This window comes from Plectropomus leopardus, chromosome 18 (genome assembly GCF_008729295.1).
Source record: "Plectropomus leopardus isolate mb chromosome 18, YSFRI_Pleo_2.0, whole genome shotgun sequence".
NCBI classification, from domain to species: Eukaryota; Metazoa; Chordata; class Actinopteri; order Perciformes; family Serranidae; genus Plectropomus; species Plectropomus leopardus.
The window spans coordinates 5,127,530-5,148,293 of record NC_056480.1 but is presented as its reverse complement, the minus strand read 5'-3'; the positions used below and the strand labels follow the sequence as shown (position 1 = coordinate 5,148,293).

At 40.2% G+C, this 20,764-nt stretch overlaps 3 protein-coding genes across 5 annotated transcripts; all 3 read right to left on the bottom strand.

Moving 5' to 3' along the window:
• Positions 1 to 870: 870 nt before the first annotated feature.
• LOC121958142 (free fatty acid receptor 3) lies at positions 871 to 2,226 on the bottom strand. Its single transcript, XM_042507015.1, is given in 2 exon segments — positions 871 to 1,904; positions 2,055 to 2,226. Coding segments are annotated over 2 exon segments (1,206 nt in total).
• Positions 2,227 to 4,675: 2,449 nt separating this feature from the next.
• Positions 4,676 to 10,780, bottom strand: tekt2 (tektin 2 (testicular)). 2 transcript variants are annotated; one of them, XM_042507114.1, is made up of 10 exons: positions 10,712 to 10,780; positions 9,405 to 9,564; positions 9,131 to 9,256; positions 8,258 to 8,463; positions 8,037 to 8,180; positions 7,470 to 7,584; positions 6,100 to 6,207; positions 5,774 to 5,917; positions 5,611 to 5,690; positions 4,676 to 4,896 (listed from the first exon to the last, which is right to left on the bottom strand). In XM_042507114.1, the coding sequence occupies exons 2-10, from the start codon at positions 9,558 to 9,560 to the stop codon at positions 4,692 to 4,694; spliced, it is 1,284 nt and encodes a 427-aa protein (XP_042363048.1). In that variant the 5' UTR covers positions 9,561 to 9,564; positions 10,712 to 10,780; the 3' UTR covers positions 4,676 to 4,691. The 2 variants fall into 2 exon arrangements, with proteins under 2 accessions (XP_042363048.1, XP_042363049.1); XM_042507115.1 differs by lacking the exon at positions 10,712 to 10,780 and having other exon boundaries at positions 9,405 to 9,629.
• Positions 10,781 to 11,821: 1,041 nt separating this feature from the next.
• Positions 11,822 to 19,987, bottom strand: usf2 (upstream transcription factor 2, c-fos interacting). Of its 2 annotated transcripts, XM_042506894.1 has the most exons (11): positions 19,254 to 19,987; positions 18,523 to 18,566; positions 17,529 to 17,644; positions 15,932 to 16,051; positions 15,568 to 15,730; positions 15,244 to 15,331; positions 14,911 to 14,955; positions 14,397 to 14,455; positions 14,125 to 14,216; positions 13,700 to 13,828; positions 11,822 to 13,219 (listed from the first exon to the last, which is right to left on the bottom strand). In XM_042506894.1, the coding sequence occupies exons 1-11, from the start codon at positions 19,289 to 19,291 to the stop codon at positions 13,130 to 13,132; spliced, it is 984 nt and encodes a 327-aa protein (XP_042362828.1). In that variant the 5' UTR covers positions 19,292 to 19,987; the 3' UTR covers positions 11,822 to 13,129. The 2 variants fall into 2 exon arrangements, with proteins under 2 accessions (XP_042362828.1, XP_042362829.1); XM_042506895.1 differs by lacking the exon at positions 14,911 to 14,955.
• Positions 19,988 to 20,764: the final 777 nt, after the last annotated feature.

Genomic DNA, 20,764 nt, shown 5'->3' with positions numbered 1-20,764 from the left:
TGTAGTAAATTCCTCTGTTACAGCGTGAAGCAGTAACTAATAAGACACCAGATGGAGCCATTTGTCACCAAACTAATTGTCTGCAAAGTTCAGCTCTGTTTTCCGCTGATTAGATTCAGACATGTTGAAATATGGAGTTTGAAAGAGAACAGTTCATCCATTTCAAAGATGTGCAGTTTCCTTGACTCTTTTTACTGACACGTTGGCCATTTCACAGTGTGTATCACTCACGGGAAACGGTATGAGTCACATTATTTCATTGGAAAAAAAAACTTACGCAACATGGGAATGGAAATGGAATAAATCAAAAAGTTCACATCTGTAGTCAGACTTGGAAAACAACTTTTTTCACCATCTTCTTCTTTAGAAACATTTGAGATAAGGAGAAAAAAGGAACCTGATAACAACAGGATGTAGCTTCAGTAAAGTCATTCAGCCTTGTACTGAACATTTTTATTTTATTTTACCAGAAATATTCCCATTGAGATCCGATTTTCAAAAGAGTCCTGGCCAAGAAAGCAGTATGAAGAATTTCACATAAAAGAACAAAGAGACTGAAAACTTAACAGCAAACAGCATAAAAATCCACACATGAGCAACAGACCTAAAGCAAACAATTGAATTAGCAGCGTTCAAAAACCAGAAATGTGCATTCAGTGTCTGCAGCTGACACTAAGATAAGGAAACAAAAACTTTAAATAGAATAAAAAAAACTTTTGAAAAGAGTAGAGAACATAAGTAAGGAGGCAGCTCATGTAATATGACACATAAACATTATCTGGATCATTTGCTATTTCATGTTTTTATCTCCTTCTGGATTTGCCCGATTATGTTTTACCAGAATCTCTTTAGTCTCCACCCACTGTGACCTCACTCCTGACTGACTTTCGTCACCTCGGCCCCCGCCTGGCTCCTCTCAGACAGCGTGTGTGTTTGCTTGACATTTACAGCAGTGCTATTACATCGATGCCGACGCCCCTCAATCCGGCTGAATTGGCTTTGCCGCCCGCAGATTCTTCCCATGACTCCCTTCGACACTGCTGGCGACAGCATTAGCATGACGATGGGCTCCAGGAAAACATTACAGGAGCTTGTCAGCATGGCGTACGTCCTCCAGTCCACATTTACCCTCAACACGAACCCCACAATGTGCGAGGCGTTGTAGGGCGCGTAGCATACCACAAACACAGCCAGTGTGGAGAGAGCGACAGTCAAGACTCTTCTCTTCCCCATGGGGCGCAAGTTTGAGCGCCACACAAGGGTGACACAGCGCAGCGTGCAAAAAGACGTCACAATGAGGGGCAAAAGAAACAAGACAATGGCCATCTCAAGGCGTAGAGGTAGCAGAACAGCCAGCTGGGACGCGTTGAAGTGGTCGTAGCACGCTGAGGTGTCGTCCTTAACGGAGACGAAGTTCGCGCCGCCTTCAGCCACCAGGGCGAAACTGAGGTGAAAGAACACCAAAGCCCACAAGGCAGCGCTGATGAAGCAAGAGATCCGAGCACGGCGGTATCTCTTGTACACGATGGGGAACGCGATGCTGAGGTAGCGCCCTACTGTCACGGCGGTGATGAACAGGCAGCTACCGTAGAGTGAGGAGAAGAGGAAGAGGCTGTAGATGGGGCAGACGGGCGCCGGCAGCCTCCAGTCCTGAAGCAAAGTCTCCAGAGTTTTGACGGGCAGCCAGGCGACAAGCACCAGGTTGGCCAGGCATAAATTGAGAGCGTAGACTACATTGGGTGTTGCGCCACGCTTGCGGGCCTTGCGCACGTACACGAAGAGGACCAGGAGGTTGGCAGGGAGGCCAAGCAGGAAGGTGAAGATGTAGATGGATAGGGCGACACAGTCCTTGGAGGCCACCTGCATGTCTTCAGTTTAGGACATGGAGGCAGAGAAAGTGCTGCCTCCAGTTTGACAAGGATAAATCTCAACAGATCAGCTAACGAATAAGTAGGTGCACAGTCCTCCTCGTGTCGTCTCCATTTGTAAACCGCATTTCAAAAGACAAAGTCCGTTTCCAAGCTGGTCTGAGAGCTTCTGAATGTTTCTCATACTCTGAAACGTAGCCAACATCTCTGAGAAAAGGGTGACATAGAGGGAAAAAAAGGAGGCGGTGGCCACAAAGGTGCTGGTGGATGTAGGCAGGAAGGGGACGAGGTGCACACGACATCGTGACAGAGGTGCAGATAAGGAGACGCATCCACTCATGCAGAAGTAGGGGGGCATTTAGCAGGCACCAGGCTGCCTTAATTGCCCTCTCAGTGGAGGGCAACAGACAGATAGCATCTGGGCTCTTAAGTGAAATGATTCAGAATAATTAGGCGTGTCAGGAAGCACATGGTTGTCCCCGTACGGCCGAGGTTGTTTAGTGAAGTCGTAAATGTGCTGAAGTTGATGGTCAATGCGAGGACAGGATGGGTTGGGCTTGGGGAAACTTGTTTGTGGCATGATGGCTCTTCTCACGGTTTTATGGCAGAAAATGAGTCCTTTATTGTATGTGTGTGTGTGTGTTTGTGTGTGTGTGTGAGTGTGGGAGAGGAGTGGGTGTGCCATGCTTAAAGCTTTGGGTGAAGAAAATGGAGCAGAAAATCATTGAGGCTTGTTGCAGAGGCATTTTATGAGCAGGAGGACGGATACCAAGAAACGTTTTTCCAAGAAAAGACCTGCAGCAGTTCAAAACATGGCTGCTAGTTGTTTGAATAGTCTATTGATCCACTGCTCAGAATTAATGTGTGCATACTCTTCTGATATCCTGCAGTAATGAATGCATATATACATTTTTTATTAGCTGAAGTGCAAGAGACATTAGTACAGCCTTCATTCACTTCTCATTTCTTACCCTTTTGTTTTTAGGAAGCTTTCAAACATGAGAGCAAATAAATTAGTCCCAGCTAAATTGTCAATAAGAGAATACAGGGCAGTGAAAGTCATTAGAGTTACTGTCTCAGTAATCAATTTGGTACATATTAAAAAAAACCCTCCAAAATATCACAGTTAATTCTATTGTTCTTTTCTCTTCTAAATCTTGAATTTTGCATATTTGCTAACATACAAAGAACCAAACTCTTACACTGGCAATTTGCAATTTCTAGACTGCTTGGCAGCAGCAGGAACAAGTTAATTTGGTGAACTTGTAAGCCAACAATTGCTTATGTACACATCCAACAGACATGCAACAACCCTAGGCAGGTTTCTATTAATCCTCAAATTTTGCAAATTGAAAGTGCAAACATAAAATGTGCCTGATGGAAACATGCCAGTTTAAAAAAAAAATCCTATTTATTGTAAAAAAGCTATTATGCTCACATAAGGTGGTATTTCAGGTGATTCGAAAAAGCTATATTTAGCAAAACTGCAATGAAAACTTTTTTGAGTTTGCGTTTTTGGGTAACATGATTTACAACAAAGCGGATCATCTCGAAGTTTTGAATCCACAATTCCTTAATGAAATCGTGGACTATCATCTCCCAGAAATCCCTAATCATGGCGGCTCCCACAATTAAGGGGCTTGCCTTCCCATAACACGCCTACGACGCCTTCAAATGTAAATAATGAGGGCTAGTGCGGTGGCTGCAATAGAAATAAACCTGCTAGTGTTTTGAACACCCATCGCCATGCTTCTTGGAATGTTTTTGTGAGAGGAGAGAATTTTCGGGAAAAATTTTCACCCCTCCCACAAATGATCTCTTTCATTTTATCACATTGTCCTTTGATGCATTGTTATTGTGAGAATATTGACTATATCTGCTTTAATTAGAACAAAATTACAAGATTTTTAAAAAACAAATGTATTGGTTTGATAAAACTCTGACTTTCGTAAGTTATATTAGTTGGGTAGAAATTCTAACTTATCCATCCAACTGTCCAATAAGGTCTCAAGGCAGACATACAGCTGTATTACACTGTGATTTACCGCTGAAGATCTTTCCTTCTAAACTTTCACAGACCTTCTCTGTCTAAATCCTCATAAAAATGCAGCGACTGACACACTCACACGTCCATTTGAAGACATTACAACTGAAGCAGGTGAGAGTTATGGGGGTTTATTGTCTAAGGCACCGTGTTTATTGCCTGTTTACCAGATATTTTATCTAAACCGCGCATACATGAGTCATTATCACCGTCTTCATGCCCCAAACGGCGTCTGTTGTTCAAACAATATGACAAGGCCAAACAAAGCTAATGGCCAATAAAAGTACCAACCTTACCAGACGTGAACGTGAGCAATTTCATCTGTGAATTTTGTACGCAATCACAAGACAACCTCACAAACATAAATACACCAAGAACTATCTTCATGATTAAATGTTTAATAAAGACACGAGGAAGCAAGCATATAATCCGCATTTTAAGCATAATTTGAATTGAGTTTTTTTCTCTGTGAAACTTATATAGACACAAACATTACAACTAAAAGCAAATTTATCACACAAAATAAGGCGTTAACAAGCCAGGAGAATATCTTTTTGCAAGAGGTTCACAGTTCCTATTTAAATAAATTATTATTTTTTTCTTTTTTTAAGTGCTTTGTTCTTGAGCACTAACGAGGATGATTATTTCATTAAGAATTTAATGCGTGGACAGATCACTGGCTACAGACTTAAAAACATGAAGACAAAGTTAAAGGTGAATGGACCGTCCAAATGTTTTTGTCGAGTTTTGTCTCTTCCCTTCAAAATTCAGATCTCATGTTACTGAGCGAGCAGCTGCAGGTTGCTCCTGCCGCTGGAGTTTGCGAGCGGGACCAGCAGCACCGGGGCTTTCTCAGTGCAGGAGGGTGTCGTGAGGCGAGTACGGGTGTTCATGCTTCGTTGTTCCAGAGACAGGGCTTCATGTTTTCTGGAAAGATCCTGCAGCATACGGCTGTGATGGAGCTTCATCTTCTGCAGAGAGTGTCTGAGCGAGTATGAGAAGAGAGAAACAAGCAGGGGAAAGTTCTGGAGTGATTTCTTTTCTTTCTTGTACTCAAAACACTAATCTTTGTTATTTTGGATCCAATAATAATAAATGTATTTATAGCACTGTCCAAAGAGATTTTACAAAGTGCTTCACAAGATATTAAATAAAACTGATAAATGAAGCAAGAGTAAAAACTATGAGGTAATTATGAAATAATAAAGTGATAAAAACAAATATATATATACATATAGGTGTATAATTTTTTGTATTTAAACACTGGGAATTGTTTTGTACTTTTAGTATACATAAGGACCAAGAGTGCATAAAAAAAAGTGCCAGTGGAAGACACCCCACACCCCTGACAGAGGTCCTAGCTAAGCCCCTAATGTCCTAAAATCCAAGAAATGTCCTAAAATTCTAGAAATGTCCTAAAATTGGATAAACGTGCTAAAATCAGAGAGAGAAATGTCCAGAACTCAGAGAAATCTCCTAAAATTGTAGAAACATGTATTGGCTGGTTGAGTATCCTCGCTTTAGTGACAATAACTGCTCAAAGTGAGACTTTTTGAGGCTAACGATGCTTATGTTTGGTGTTAGTGGGACAGGTGGAGCATGTACCCATGCCTTGCCAAAAAACATATTTTGCTGATGAAACTGGCAAATAAAAATGTGGATAACATATGAGATAAATTTCAAAGGAGCAAAACTCACTGAGCCTCAGAAAGCTTCTGTTTCAGAGCTGTGATTGTGGCCTCCAGCTGATGGACTTCATCAATGAGGCCGTGCTGCACCTGCACACAAACAGGAAGGAAAAGATCCATCAGAACAAAACCTCCTGATGTTTTTCTTAATCGCTAAATAGTTTTATTCACACCTCATCTCTGCACAGGTCCATGCCAGGTCTGCTGGTCCTGTTCTCCAGTCTGGTGTGAGCCAGTTTCAGTGAGGCCGTCTTTGCCTGAAGGTCTGCGTCCAGTCCGTAAATATCGCTCTCCATTTCTGCCATTTCATCTTCAGTCTACAGGTACATGTACATTGTAAACAACAATCTCTTCACTAGTAGGAACATTGCTGGATTAAAACTTCCAGTAACTTCTGCAGGGTAATAATAACTTCCATTACTGGATTAAAACTGCTGTAATCCCTGCATGCTTAATTTCAAATCCACAGTCCACAAAAATTAAAATCTGTACATCTCACAGTTCTTATTTGCCACTCCAGCTCATCGCGGGCCTGCTCTTCATGGTGATTGCGCTTACGGAGAGCAAACTCGGTGGCCCTGCGCTGAGTGTCTAACTCATTCTGGAGCTAAGAAATAGAGAATAGAGAAGCAATCAATTGTAAATGTGCCATTTCTTACCCTGTTGATCACAGGAGAAATGAGAGCAAGATTAGTGCACAATATTCCCAGATAGTTAAGAGAACCACAGAGAGAAATATGAATTAATTGCAATTCCTGAATCAATACTTGTTTTGTATTCAGTCCTGAGCTTAATGCTTTTGCTTTTGTATTAAAGAAGTTATTATAGCCACAGTTGGTAACCGTAGACATGGAAAATAATGACACCGCTGCACTTTTAAATGGCTCATTTCACTTTAAAAATCTCCCAGATGGAGCAGTTGACAAGACAAAAATAACATTCACCTTGTGTCAAAAAGAATTTAAATATCACCAAAGTACCTCAGGTTTGAGCTTCCACCTATGAGCGAAGCTCACAGGTGCAGCTAATCAGACTGATGTCAGCAGGAACCGGCACTGCCAAAGCCAGCAAACACTACTTTGGAGTGTGCAAATTGCCACAAACCTTTGGATGAAACTAAACTGAAAAAGTAAAAGTACAGTGCTGCTAATTGTGTGGCAGCTGGCTGCAGACCAGTCAGCTCTGTGGAAGATTTTGGTCTAAGGGATGTCCTCAGGCTGGCATGTTGTGACTAGTCATATACCAGATGTTGCAGGGAACAACAGTTTCATGTATACAGGACCTATATGAATCAGAGAAAGCAACTAAACTGGAGCTCCCGAAAATTGCAAATTTATTTACATTCATCTGATTCCCAATCAAGACAATCTGGTAAGAATTGCTTTATCTTGTCATTATGAACTTCAAAATAGTTTTGAAATGCAAAATAATGGAATTTTAAACTTGTTATTTGAAAAATGAAGTAAATGAAGCAGAAAATGCATGAAAAAAAGGTTCCTCGTGGCATTTCTCCCTTTATATGTTTTCAGAAACATATTTTAGTGTACTGTTTAGCTGCAAAATGAGAAAGTTTGCTCTGGCCGCTATTTTTCAAACAGTAGAGCCAAAACCAAACTCCAGCTCCTGGAGCAAACGCTGTATTCTTGCAAATGTCATTTGAATAATGTGGAGGAGGCATAAACATGATTTTCTTTCAGATTATCTGTCTAATGTACCACTGCCAGGATAAAGTGAAAGTTTCAGCAAATATGACAAGGTTTTCCATAAAACTCTAGTTTTGGGTAACACTGTCTTATATAAATAACTTATCTGCACATTATGTGCCATGCAGAGTTTGCACAACAAATATAACCTTTAGATGATACACACCTGGGCTACGGTGAGACTCATGTCCTCCCTCATTTGCTGGGACACCTGCATGGCCTCCTGGGCACGAGCCACATTATACTGGCTGAACTGGACCCACTCCTGGGGGGTGCAGGAACTACAAAAACGACATGTCAGCATTTTAGTTAATCAGGCTTATAACAGAAAATTGAAATGGGCATTATTCTTCTGTATTGTGCTTAAAGGAATCTAAGAGTTAAAACGTTTTCATCTGTCAAACAGTGTGTTGCAAAGCAATTCAAATGCAGTCCTAAATTTCTAAAAAAAAAAAAAAAAAAAACACATTTGCACATTCTTTACTGTGCATGTGTATTACCATATTTAAATTACTGTGCAGTAATTACTGTTCTGTCTCTTCCTCTTTTTCTGTCAATAACAATGGAAATATGCAGGTCAATTATTTTTCAATAACTGATGGAGAAAGGGTGGGATTTAATTGGTTTGCACTTCTTGTGTGTTTGTGTAAGTTTATATGTTCACTCTTTCCTTTTTATACATATTTAAAATTTCAGTTCAGTTATTTCATGCACACCCTCATCCCGAGATTACCCTGATGGTATGCGAGTTGGGTTGGTCTTCAGGGAGATCTGAGGTGACTTTATTGTAAGTGACAGGCAGGACATATCAATGTCCAGGGCGTCCATCTTGTTCTGGATATCAGCGGTCAGCTGGTGCCGAGCCTCCTGCAAAACACTGAAGGAGACCAAAGAAAGGTGGTCAGAGATTAAACGTTAAATAGTCCCTGTGCAAAACACCAGAGTGTCTCTTACCACAGTTGCTCAAAGGCCTTGTCTATGTGCTGCTGCAGAACTTGTTGCACTCTTTCAATCAGCTCCACTTCTTTTTTCAGCTGCTCGTCAACGGGGTCAGTGGCGAGCTCGTACCCTCGCCGTCCATCCCTCAGCGTCACGCATTCGCTGCCGACCTCCAGGGGAACTGCGGTTGCAGCCAGGGCCTGTTCGGTTTTCTCTTTGGACTGTCCACAAAAAAACATCGAGGCTGAGGTCACTTCACTGTCAGACTCAAGCAGCGCCTGCACGCTCAGAGGTAGGATATTTAATTACAGAAGGGAAAGCCAATTTAAAATTTAAATTGAACAATTCTAAGAATATTAACAGGGTACCCGCGAGGTCCTAAAAGTCTTTAAAAGCCTTGAATTTAATATTCTCAGATTTAAAGCCTTAAAGGGTCTCAAAATCATCAACAAAGTCTTACATTTCTTTAATAAAGGTCTCATTTTTTTTACTTGATGTTGCTTGTGACGTGTCCTGCTGTGATTGAATAATGATTAATGCAACAAATGAATATCTTTTACATTTTAATGTTGCTGGAAACTCAATTATTTGGTAACTTATTTCTATTTTTATGTCTTATTTCTAATAATCTGCACTGATTTTGCATTACATCCTTTAGACGTTTGCCAGTATGGCCTTGAATTGGCATTCAATTTCATTCTATGTGGCATTAAAATGGTCTGAAAGGTTCTTAAATTTAACTTTGGGAACTTTGGGGGTACCCTGATAAAAGGAAACAACTCACACAGGTATGAAAGTATATCTGAAATTAAAATGGGCTGACATCTTTGTACTTTTTATACAAAATGAGATAAACTCAGAAGATTCAAAAGTTCTTGGACAAATCACCAGCGTCAGAGCCTCCATCTCTTCATCCACTTTCTGTGCGCAGGTTTCTAACGCCTCTTTCCACCGGGAAACATCCCACAGCCGCTCACTCAACCTGCGAGAGGTGTCGATTTCATCCCAGGTTGTCTGCAGAGAAAAGACGGAAAGGGATAACTGAGGGGAGGTTGGACATTCAAAGGTATGTGTGGACCATGTGTGCATGGTGTGATGGGATATTCTCCGTCCTGTAGAGTGACTCTGACTGTTTATAGGCATCTTAAAAACATGAACCAACTTTGCAGGTGGTCTCGTTGCGTAGTGACCTCCCGTCCTGCCGGATCACATTCGAAACATATCGCTCATGCTGTGCTGTGGCAGACAGTTGGTGGTTGTTGCTGTTCCACTCTGACACACTGTGACGCAGGCCGGGCTTTGCAGGCAGTGCAGACATCTCACTGTTGAAACATACTGAAACAGTAAACTCACACAGAGGTGATGTCAGTCCAACAGAGCTTCTACAACTTCTTCACAAAGAGACAGTGAGAGCAGTCAATAACATGGACTTGTTTCTAACATTCTTTCACATTCTCTTTCACTTTCTATCATTCACAGCTGAGTTTCTATAAAGTATCTATAAAGTATAAAGTATATGGCCTTGAACAGTAAAAGTCTGAACACATCGTCATAACCTCTGCACCGTCTGAGTGACCCAGAAAAAAACAAAGTTAATGGATGAGCAATATGTTCAAAATGCACTATGGGAAAGTACCTGTGGTTAAGTGCTAGACTTAAATTGAGTATTTCTGCTGTAATATTTCATATTTGCACTTTTCTATAGTTCTCCTAAAGGAAATAATATGTGATGTGATGCATTAGTTAGTGGCTACACTGTGGTCAATCAGGCAATTTCAGATTAAGCTTTTACAAACATTTGATTAACTTAAACATAGATAAGTTTCTATAGTTAAAAGTATCCAACATTGTATTATTGTAGTTAATCTTGAGACATGACAGTAGACCCCAAGATGAATAGTTGTAGGACTAGCTTTGGGACACAGCTTATGGGGATCCTGTCAAATAACCAACCACTCGGACATTCAAGATTGCTTATATTATTGCTTTAAAATATATTGTTTAATATTTTATCACTTTTTTAAGTGACTCAGATGTGAGTATTGTGCTATATTAATATAATTTCATTTTTATTGATTTATCTTGTATTATTTATTTATTTATAACACAAGTTTGAATGCAGGAGGAATAGCAAAAAACATGTAGGCAAATGAATGTATGAATTTTTCAAATTGGCGTAATTCCCCTTCACTAGGACGTTTGACGTGTGCTTGTCAGACACTGGTGTCAACCTGTGACAGAAATATGGAAATGACAGACATAACGTAGGAAAGAGCAAACGACTTAAACCAGCAAAGAGGACTTTCCATAAAACGGCTCACTGGACTGAGGCCGAGGTGACAAGGCCATACATTTCAGGCTGCAGTCACTGCCAACTTATCGCTGCGGTTAACAAAGTTTAAATGTAAACACCGTGACGAGTTTAAAAAAATCAAACTGTAAAGTTTCTTTACATCAAGCTGTACTCACCAGAGTTCTAGAATGTTCAGATAGTCGGCGCGTGCTGGTTCTTCTGGACCAGGTTACCTATGGCAACAAGTCGGCTACTCGAGCGTCTCCAGGCAACGAGCTGACACAACGTTCGAGCGGAATTCTTCAATGATTAATAAACGGTGACGAGTTCACACCGTCATTCTGTGACACCACCTGCCAACCAGAAACGTCAATAACGATCTGTTTTTATCCGTGATGATGTCGGACACTTTAAAACCGGGAGAGCAGCAACATCTGTGACCCGTCAGATCCCGTGACCCAGTACCAGAACCACTGAAAATATCGCTTTGTAAAATGTTAAGCCTTTCGGGTCAGGGTTTGGGGTGTGGATAACCAGGGACACTAGGGGGGTCCAAGCTTTTCTAAACTTTACATATTAATGATAAAGTGTGATGAGGAAAATATTAATAGCTGTTGGTAATTAAAAAACAAATGCTATCATTAAAAAAATTATTGACCTGAGTTGTAAAAATAGTTAAAAGCAGGATATGTATGTATGTATTTCCACAGTGGTAGAATGTAATTTAATACATTTGTTAAAGTATAAGTATGTGACAAATTATTAGATCTGGGTTTAAAAAATATAATAAGGCCCATTCTTGTTTTTTGAATAATATATATAGCGGATATATTAAGATATGGGGCAATTAAGAAAACTTTCAGGGGCCTAATGACACCAGTGGGAATACTTTACTTGCGATGCTCAGTGGACACATTTGCAAAATGACAGGAGTCAAGGGGCCAGTTGTGGCAGTCCCAGGGAGTTTCTAGGATTTGAGAAAATCCTTGGCCCTGACCTCTGTCAGGTGCCTGCGGATCCTCTCATGGCACTTTTTTTTGGACAAACAAGCTCTATTTTGGTGCATTATATGCACTTTGTTTTTATTAAAATTACGCACAAATCCCCAGTTTGAATCAACTCATATTCATCGTTATTTGGAAAATGGCAGGAGTTTACGCAGCACCAGGCAATCTGAGTAATACTGGTTTCAGGGCAGGGCCACAGAAGTCAGAATAATTAAATTCGATAAACAAAACAAGTAAAAAAAAAACTGTAGGCGACATCTGTGATGAACAACACTCAGGTATAAACACTTCTGTTTTATTGTAGTATCAGAATTAGTCATGCCAGTGGTTATATTTCCATGCTGTGGTGACTTTCAGTGTAGACAAAAGCTGGTTAGTTACAACTATCATCACTTGCATCCAAACTACCTTCAGCACATTCCTGACCACAGCTGTTTTACTGTCCGTCAGTGGCAAAGGTTCCCAAAGTTTTTAAGAATTAGGGAAGATTGCAAAAGAAGCCACGTCGGGCGTCCACTGAAATGCAGCAGGACGAGTGGGCCAAACAGAGGCCGGTCTCAAACCAAGACCTCTCATAACCTCTATTTCAGTGCATTACACCAGTGACCAGATATACAAACCAACCATTTTTTAATGCCCGTGTAAAATGATTCCCACCTTGAAAATCATCTCCATATGTATCTTTACATTGCACCTAAAGGGGACACAAGAGAGATTTAAACTCTATATGTAAAGACTTCATGTTATCAAGAGTTTGGGAACCACTTGCCAGTGCACTATCCCAATTACCTGAGCTATGTTATCACCTAGATTCTCCAACAGGCTTCTATTAAGGCCCTGAACTAAAATTAAACCTCCGTGCCTGCACTATCAAGCTGCTTTCACTTTGACTGTCAGAAAAACATTATTATTATTATTTCTATTTACTGAAAGTGGATTATGTTCAGAAATTTTGTGAGCTCTGCCGAGTGCTTGGAGTGTCAGTGTAAAGAGGCAGAAATTGAACAACTTTATATACATATGATCCACTGAGAGTAAAACTATGCTTAATAGCAGTGTTGTGTTTGCTGTTGGGGAAAGCGTAAATTCACAATTTTCTTTTTCTCTCTGTGTGTACACATTCTTTAAAGACTAATAAATAAAAAGTAAATGGGACCTATCATTCATGTCACATTTAGTAGTTTTGAACACAGCAAATGTCAACAAAATAAGACAGAAGTAAGAGAAAAAGTTTGATAAAAAGGTGAAATTATTAAAAGTAAATTTTCTGCGGCAGGTTTATAATTTAAAATAAAAAAAGAAAAGTTTGGTGCGAGCGCGGCGGTGCTGTGTAGAGGTCCTTGAAGCAGAGGTGAGAGGTTCAGTTGGCTACACAGTTAACGGACTTCAGAGCGCTGAGCCATGAACAGCTGGAGGTGGAGGAGGCGTTTGCAGTCCTTCAGTGTTCTTCTCGAGCCCTGCGTGTGTCTGTGTGGTCCAATTTCAGATGGAAATTGTCTCTCGTTGTTATTCCTTTCCTGGTATTGTTCAGGTGGGTGGGAGGACGCGACATTGTGTTTGTGATGTAACGTGTGCTCAGTCCAAAAATCACTGCGGTGTTGCATCTCCATTGACTTCTACACCGTGCTGCTGTAGCTGTGCTCGAAGCAGTGCATTATCATTCTTCAGTTCCTCGATCTAGAAAAATAACAAAGATTATCAGACACATGGAAACATAAACAGAAAAGAAAAAATATAGTGAATTCAGTTTTAACCTGCTGTCATCCCTGGAATAAAAAACAGCCGTGAAAATGTCAGCGGGTGTGAGAAAATAGTAATAGTAACTCTTCTACGTCTTTAACGGAGTATAAATAGCTAATATTTGTTCTGGTGTATGACATGTAATATTGGTTCTGACTTTATTTAGATACATTACAGTTTCTGTGTGTTTTGAGTGGTGTAAAGTAGTAGACATGTTTATATTTGTATTACTGGTTATAATACAATAATTGCCATTTTTAATGTGCGACTCAACATGTATGACTCAACAAATTCAAAGAGTGACTTTATGTTTAGAGGCCTTATATCTCAATTCTCTTTTCTTTCCTTCACATAAAAGGCATGACATGTAGATCATATTTGGGCTGAGTGAATGACAGGTTTGTGTTGGAAGTCAACCTGTTGTCTGAGCAGCTCGTTGTCCATCTCGACTCGCTCCACCTCTTTGTAACTCTCCTGCAGTCGCTGGTTACTCTGACGCAGCTCTCGGATGTAGTCACATGCTTTGGACAGGATGCCTCCTTTACTCTGTGAAACACGGCACAGTGACACGTTCGTGAAATATGGCTTTTTTGAATTGCATGAAATACCACCACGTGTAAGCATAAAAACTTTTTTGCCATAAATGGGAGTTTCTCGAAATTGACGTGTTTCCTTTAGGTGTATTTTACATTTGCTATTTCAATTTGCGCAATTTGAGGTTTAACAGAAACCTGCCTTCTGACGGTTTAACAAACTTCAATGTCTTGTTTTTTGTCTATCATACAGGCTTTGGAAGATAAGTGGACATTATCACTGAGGGCAGATTTCTGCACAGCACTCACCGCTCCAGTTCTGCTGTCTATGCTACAGTCAGGGATGATTTTTGAAAGAGTGACAATCCAGTTGTTAATCTTGTCTCTTCTTCTTCTCTCCACTGCAAAGAAAGACATAAAACAAATGGAAATACAACTATTGAAAAACATTAACATGAATCCCTTTTGAACTGAAAACTTTTAGACACCAACATGCAGCCACAATCTGTGTAGCATTTATGAAACCCGAGGAAACAACAAAATTCAGACATGATGGATTCAAACACTCACTAACCACACACCTTCATTGTGCTGTGCTCTCCGCCTCTCGTCTCTGGGCGCCCGCGGACCCTCCACCTTCCTGCAAAGACACAGAAAACAAACTTAAAAGTCAAATTAAAAATTAATTCTCACATTTTCAGAATTAACCAAACATGAAACACCTGAGCTAGAATCAAGCCTAATTTTCAGATGCATTGGAAAAATGTTTTCGGCTTTTGTTATTATTATTTTTGGCTGTTTGTGCCCAAATGCACCGTTAACTGGTTTTTATTAGCCTTGGGGAAGAAGGTGCAGACATAGCTGAACCTTCAGGTCCTCCGAGGAGCAAAGGTTTGTGGGATTCAGCCACTGAATAAAGAAGTTAAATTTGATATCGGGACTCAGTCTTTACAAGCCTTAAGCTGCCTGTTAACTCAACCCGTCAACATATAACTCAGGATACAGGGTGCTAATGATCGATCAGTGAGCCACCAAACGTCTGTCTCACACACATGATGGGGGCGGGGTGGGGGCGTATGTGAAAGTTCTTCTCACCAGTTTGAACTGCCATGCTGCAACATCTCGCTTTCACCGAGGTCTCTGGGGATGGCAGGTAAGTAGGACAGAGTGTGGTTTTCAGATGTTGGATGTTTGAAATGATGGAAATTGATTTTTTTTTTAAAAACTTGTATCTTTATTTGTACACACAATGACAAAACTAATCATTCCACAGAAGGAGGGAGGGAGAGGTAAAGAACATCCGATCCACCGTGAAGTTACAGGGGAAGGGGTGAGAAGTCGGCCAAACACGTGAGGAGAGAGTTGTGGTGATTTTGGTAACTTCAGGGATGGGATGGAAGCACTGGGAAAGGATTTTGTTATACTCACGCTGTGTAGGTGTGTGTGCGTGGTGCGATGGTGCGAGGGGCCGTCGTCTGTAGCACCTCAGGGGGGCTCATCATCACGTAAAACTGACCTGGAGGAAAATGACGAAAAATGAATGATGGTTTCTTACTGATCAGAAATGGGATTAAAGACAAAGAACGACAATAAAACATGCAACATGTGTTTTGTTCATCATCATCAGAAGCAAACAGTCAAATATCTTCAAAATATAACTGTTTCAGCAAACGAACTGTTGACATGTATACTGAATCCTGTGCTTTCTCTCCTGCCGTCACTTCAGGATTTGAGCCACGGCTGTTTTCTCACCTCCCGTCTGTGCTATCGTTGGGTCGGCGGTGGCCTGCACGGACACAGCTGTGGCTGTTCCATCGCTGACGGTGGCGGCAGGGAAATAAGCGAAACGGGTCTCTCCTCCCACCGTATCCCCACCAGGACTGCCCCCGTTGCTGAAAGGGTTCTGGATAACAGCCTGGTGGATTTAGAGACATTCAAACCGTAAACAGCTAATATGGTAAGGCTGTGTGTTGAACCAATAGAAAGAGCCCTAATTGAGATTTTTTGGGGGTATTTTTCTAGATTCCTGCCTATGGGGCATTAAACAGTTCAGATTAATTTATCTCTGAGCAAACAACACTATGAATTACACAAAAATGACTTGTTTGTTGCTCACCTGGGCCACTGCCTGAGGGGCTCCAGCAAACGCTGCAGTGGAGACGACGCTGACAGCTCCAGTCGCATCGGCTGTTGCTTCTAATTGATCGTCTGTCACCTGAACCACGCGATAGGTCACCTGGGGACACAGCAGAGAGTGTTATGGAGGACTGCAATGATGAATATTTCATAATAACTGTATGCCAGCTCCTCATCCACAGTGCGTCTCTGGTTAGAGAGATGGACAAAGAAACAGAGTTCTTGATTTCACATAAATTTTACTGACGTTCAGTGTTAAGCACAGTTGTATGAACAGTTGTATAACAACATACAGGACTGTATAAACCGTAAAACTGCAATTAATGGCCTGAGCTATTATTTAAACCACTGAACTCAACAGGCTTATATTTGGGAGAGGCCTCTATATGGGATGGACTTTTAACTCCTTTCACATAAAACTGTTGCTCAGCACAGATGGGAAATACAACCAAATTATTAATTTGAAATCTGGCTAAATTGGCTTTATTTATTTGTTTATTTTTTTCAAAAATATAAGAAGGAGGTAACGAAAGACAAAATGACCCAAGTAAAAGAAAATTATCAGAAAATTTGCCAAATAAATAAATAAAATAAGTGCGAGGTAAGAAATGACTTGAGAAAAATCTTAAAAACTATAATAATACTATAAAACAATTTTAAATGAATAATTAAAAGAAAATAAAAATAGAAAATACCATCAAATTGCTCCATTACACCTCTTTTTTAACGTCTCTCGTTTACTCTGGTGGGTGGGTTTTTTCTTCATGGTTTCAGTGGAATGAGCTGAATGTTACTCAAAATGAAACCAGCACTTTACAAAAACATCACCTTGGGCACAATGTTTTTGGCACCTACTGCAGTGCTTGAACCAGTAATACAAAGAAAACCCTCACCTATCCTGTATCACATACTTTTTGTTGTGTTTTGCAAAGTTTCCAAGCATGAGCAACTGGTTATCAGGTGTTAACATCTGTCTCATCTGTTTTTTTGACACCTTGGATTTTGTGGTTATTTCAAGAATTCAAATTCGTCGCTACAAAATACCCAAATGTGAACCCTTCTGAGAACAATTTCCTGAAAAAAAAAAAATAGTTACCGTTCCAAAATATACTTGCAATCATTCCACCCCACACTCTGGGCTAAACCTCTCCATCAAACAACTGGCCAGTACCAGCTCAACATCTGTAATTTGGCATGGAAGGCCTGTCAAGTTTGGATCGCTCCACATATTGAAGCTGTTTGTAAATGAGGCCGTACAATGACCAACAGTCAGTGTTTAAGGATTTCTGTAACGTGTATTTTTGTCACATTAGACACATTCATTCAGTAACAGAAAGTTTTACTGGAGTTGCATTGTTTGGCAACAGCTTGTTTTTCATGTTTACTTCCTGAGAGCTGAGAGTGTGTGTGTGTGTGTGATAACTGCTTTGCGTTTGACTGAATTGTCTTGTTGTGATGTTCCTGCCTCTCTTAAAGAATAAAAATATCTTGATTTTATTGAGACTTTCTAAAAATAAAGCTCAGCTAACTAACGTAAACACATGTTGTTGTGCAGGACACTGGTCCTGCATGCCCACCTGTCCTCCACTGTTCTCTGTGCGGAACTGGTACTGAACATTGTGGTCTGCGAAGGCAGCCTGCGGGACACCGGTGATGGTCACTGCAGTCTGCTCCTCCGCCCCCACCGCCTCTCCTGCAACACACAGGTCAACATGGATCAAATATGTGACCCTGCATCAAGGCGGAACCAAAGAGAAACAGAGATGTGAGTAGATATGTTTCTGCAGACAAGCACACGTTTGGCTCAAAAGTAGGATTTTTAAAAGAATATTGGCTCAAGATCATGTCTCAGTTATAATAATGTGTCTTGTATAAGCACATCCTTAACCCTTTGAAACCTGAGCAAAATTGTCTTTTCTTTCAAAAACATGCAAAGATGGCAATGAGCAACTTAACAAGAAATGATCCAAAAATTAAAACACTGCAAGAAAATAACCTAAAATTTAAAAAAAATTAAAAAAAAATTTTTAAATTTTTTAAATATACATATATATATATATGTAATAAATGTGGATATATATGTATCAATTATGTGTTATATATATAACAATAATTGACATTTATTTTTCCACAACCTTTATTACATAGTTATGATTATATGTTTTTTTTTTTTTTAATTTTTCCATAGATATTTGACAAATTTCTAATGATTTTCCTTCTCTATCTCTTTTTTAGCTGTCAAGTTTCTTGTCACCTTTTATTTATTTATTTATTTATTTTGTAATTTGCGGAACATTTCATGCCAAATTGCTGACTGCCTTTCCCCCCCATGTTAGTGAAAAATAAAAAAAAGTATTTTTTAAATAAATAAAATTTAAATATATATATTATGAGAATGATAAAACCAGTTTTCTTATGTTTCAAAGGTGTAAATGCTTATAAAATGCGTCCACATGCAGCACAAAAAGTGGTGACAATCAAGGTTTCAATTAATTTGCATCACAGATATAATTTTCAGAAAATAAGCAGATTTGTTTCACATGTTAGGATGGTAAGAAACGAGACTCTCACCTTCCTGTAGCTGCACCACCTCTTCTGTGTCCTGTTTGTCGTGACTAAAAACAAAACGAGAATACGAATGAGTCAATTATTTATCATAAATGTATATCTGGATCAAGCTGTCATCAAGGGTTGTGGATGAAGGGCGCCTCCAGGTGGTCACATGAGGAGATGATGGCCAAAACACAGAAATATAGTGATGCATAAGTAGCATGTAAGCGTGACAAAAATAATGCTTTCTGCAACTTCCAGGAGGAAAACAACAATTACTTGAAAATCAAAACTTTAAGTCTAGGTGGTTTCATTTACTGCACAAAGCAAGACAAACTTCATTAATAAATATAATACACTTAACACCGCCCATAACAGTTTGATTTAAGCATTTTAACCCTAAAATAGTTGCACTAAAAACAGTGGCAGCATTGTGCAATAAAATGCAACCTTTAAAAATAGTCATATAACTGCTGTGCATTTTGGATCTCTTGACAAATAAATAAAATAGTATTCGTGATTTGCAAAAGGGCGAACAGTTTCTGCTAAAAATGTCTTTATGGATGCCATAACGCATCATGCCCGCAGGCTGCACACAGAGTCAATCAGAGAGTAAAAACGGCACAATGCACAATATTAAAAGTATCTGGAGCATGCAGGCTATAAACAGAGCATTGCGTTACAAGGAGAAAAGGGGTTTTAGGCCGTGGAGGGAGCCATGGCTGAGCAGGAAGCGGCCAGCAGCCTCTCACCTCGCCGAGCTGTCCAGACTCTGCTCCAGCATATCCATGAAGCTTTTGCGGGGTGTAAAACGCCGATATTCAACGACACTGATTTACGGAGATGGAAGCGCTGATCACGGGGACAAACACACGGGTCATGTGAGAAAGACAGTCCAGGACACGTGAGGTAGCGACCGGGCAAGGAGCTAAAATGGAGGCCGCTGCTGAGCAGGAGGGAGTCGTCTGCGTCTGTGCGGAAAACAAAAAAAAAAAACACTCCGGGGGTTTTACGCAGCTCCACGGAGGCGCCGGTGCTGCGATCGCGGGGTTTAAAGTTTTTTAGGTGAACTGCTGGATGCACGGATGGAAGATAATTTCCTTTAAGGTCGATGGTTGGAAATCTTTTTTGTCCTTGGTTTTTTTCCTTTTTGTTGCTCTGCGGCGCACAGCTGCTGTTTATCCGCGTAAAGCTGCGGGCTGCGACATGCGGCCAATAAGACACGGAGTGGACTAGTTTCGTTTTATTATGCGATCAAATTTGTGCTGTTTTAAAACTGTAATAGTGGCTCTGGCGTTGTAAGATTTCAGATTTTGCAACCAAGCATTCACGTGACTCCTAGGATGCAAAGAGTTTTGGTGGTTAAAATGGTTAATCGCGCTTATTCTCGGTTTATTTCTGCGTGAAAACACGCGCGCACCATTTGGCTTGAATTTTTGAGACAGTACTTTATATTTTTTCATTAAATCATATAAGTCTGTGCAGTGTTGATCCAAGAGACACACACTGACAATCAGCTCCTCAACGTCACTTCTTTCAGGTTCTTTGCCCAGGTGACCACAGTGATCCAATACGGGTTTTCCCACAAACCACATGACAAACGGTGTCCATGTCGTGCCACAAACCGACGCACAGCGCGCTCCTCATAATTCACCTTTTTATGTCGTGTCGGACAGCTATTGACTATTTTTAATTCAATATCAGAAGACATGTTGAATTTGAGGACAGTTGCAGGGGACCGTGTTGTCTTTGTGCAGTCAGTGTCAACCTTTCCGTCAAATTCAGCTGTTTGGAGGCGATCTGGATCTGCCAGCAGACATGATGTCCTCTGAAGAAAATGCTGCGAGTGTCCCAAGCGCCACTGATATTGAAATATCACCGCTTTCCAATGTTTTATTACATTAACAAAAAATATTTTTTTATTCTAAATTAGTTCCAGTATGTTTTAATTATGCGACAGTCAGAGTTTTAATGGCGTGCAGTCACACTGCTGAGCTGCATGGTGAACAACTGCACTCAGAATCAATATCCACAATATTGTGGAAGAGAAAGTCTGCACTAATCAGAAAACAAAACATATCCCATAAACACTTCACATTAAAAATAATCCCATAAAGTAGAAGTGAAAACATGCTACAGTGTGTTTAGCACCATAAGTCATACCAAGCAGTCATTACTGGACATTAAATACATCAAATTTTGACATTATTTCTTAATTCAGTGCTTCAACCCATTAACATTTTTATATTATTCTGTTATCTTG

Excerpts from the sequence above, each read along its gene's own strand:
- tekt2 (XM_042507114.1), bottom strand. The coding sequence starts at position 9,560 with ATGTCTGCACTGCCTGCAAAGCCCGGCCTGCGTCACAGTGTGTCAGAG. Across the intron at positions 8,464-9,130 it reads AGATGGAGGCTCTGACGCTG|TCCAAAGAGAAAACCGAACA; the intron begins GTGATTTGTCCA and ends TTTTGTGGACAG. Across the intron at positions 6,208-7,469 it reads TGAGTCTCACCGTAGCCCAG|CTCCAGAATGAGTTAGACAC; the intron begins GTGTGTATCATC and ends TCTATTTCTTAG.
- usf2 (XM_042506894.1), bottom strand. The coding sequence starts at position 19,291 with ATGGATATGCTGGAGCAGAGTCTGGACAGCTCGGCGAG. Across the intron at positions 15,332-15,567 it reads AACGATAGCACAGACGGGAG|GTCAGTTTTACGTGATGATG; the intron begins GTGAGAAAACAG and ends ATTTTCCTCCAG. Across the intron at positions 13,829-14,124 it reads TAGACAGCAGAACTGGAGCG|AGTAAAGGAGGCATCCTGTC; the intron begins GTGAGTGCTGTG and ends CGTGTTTCACAG.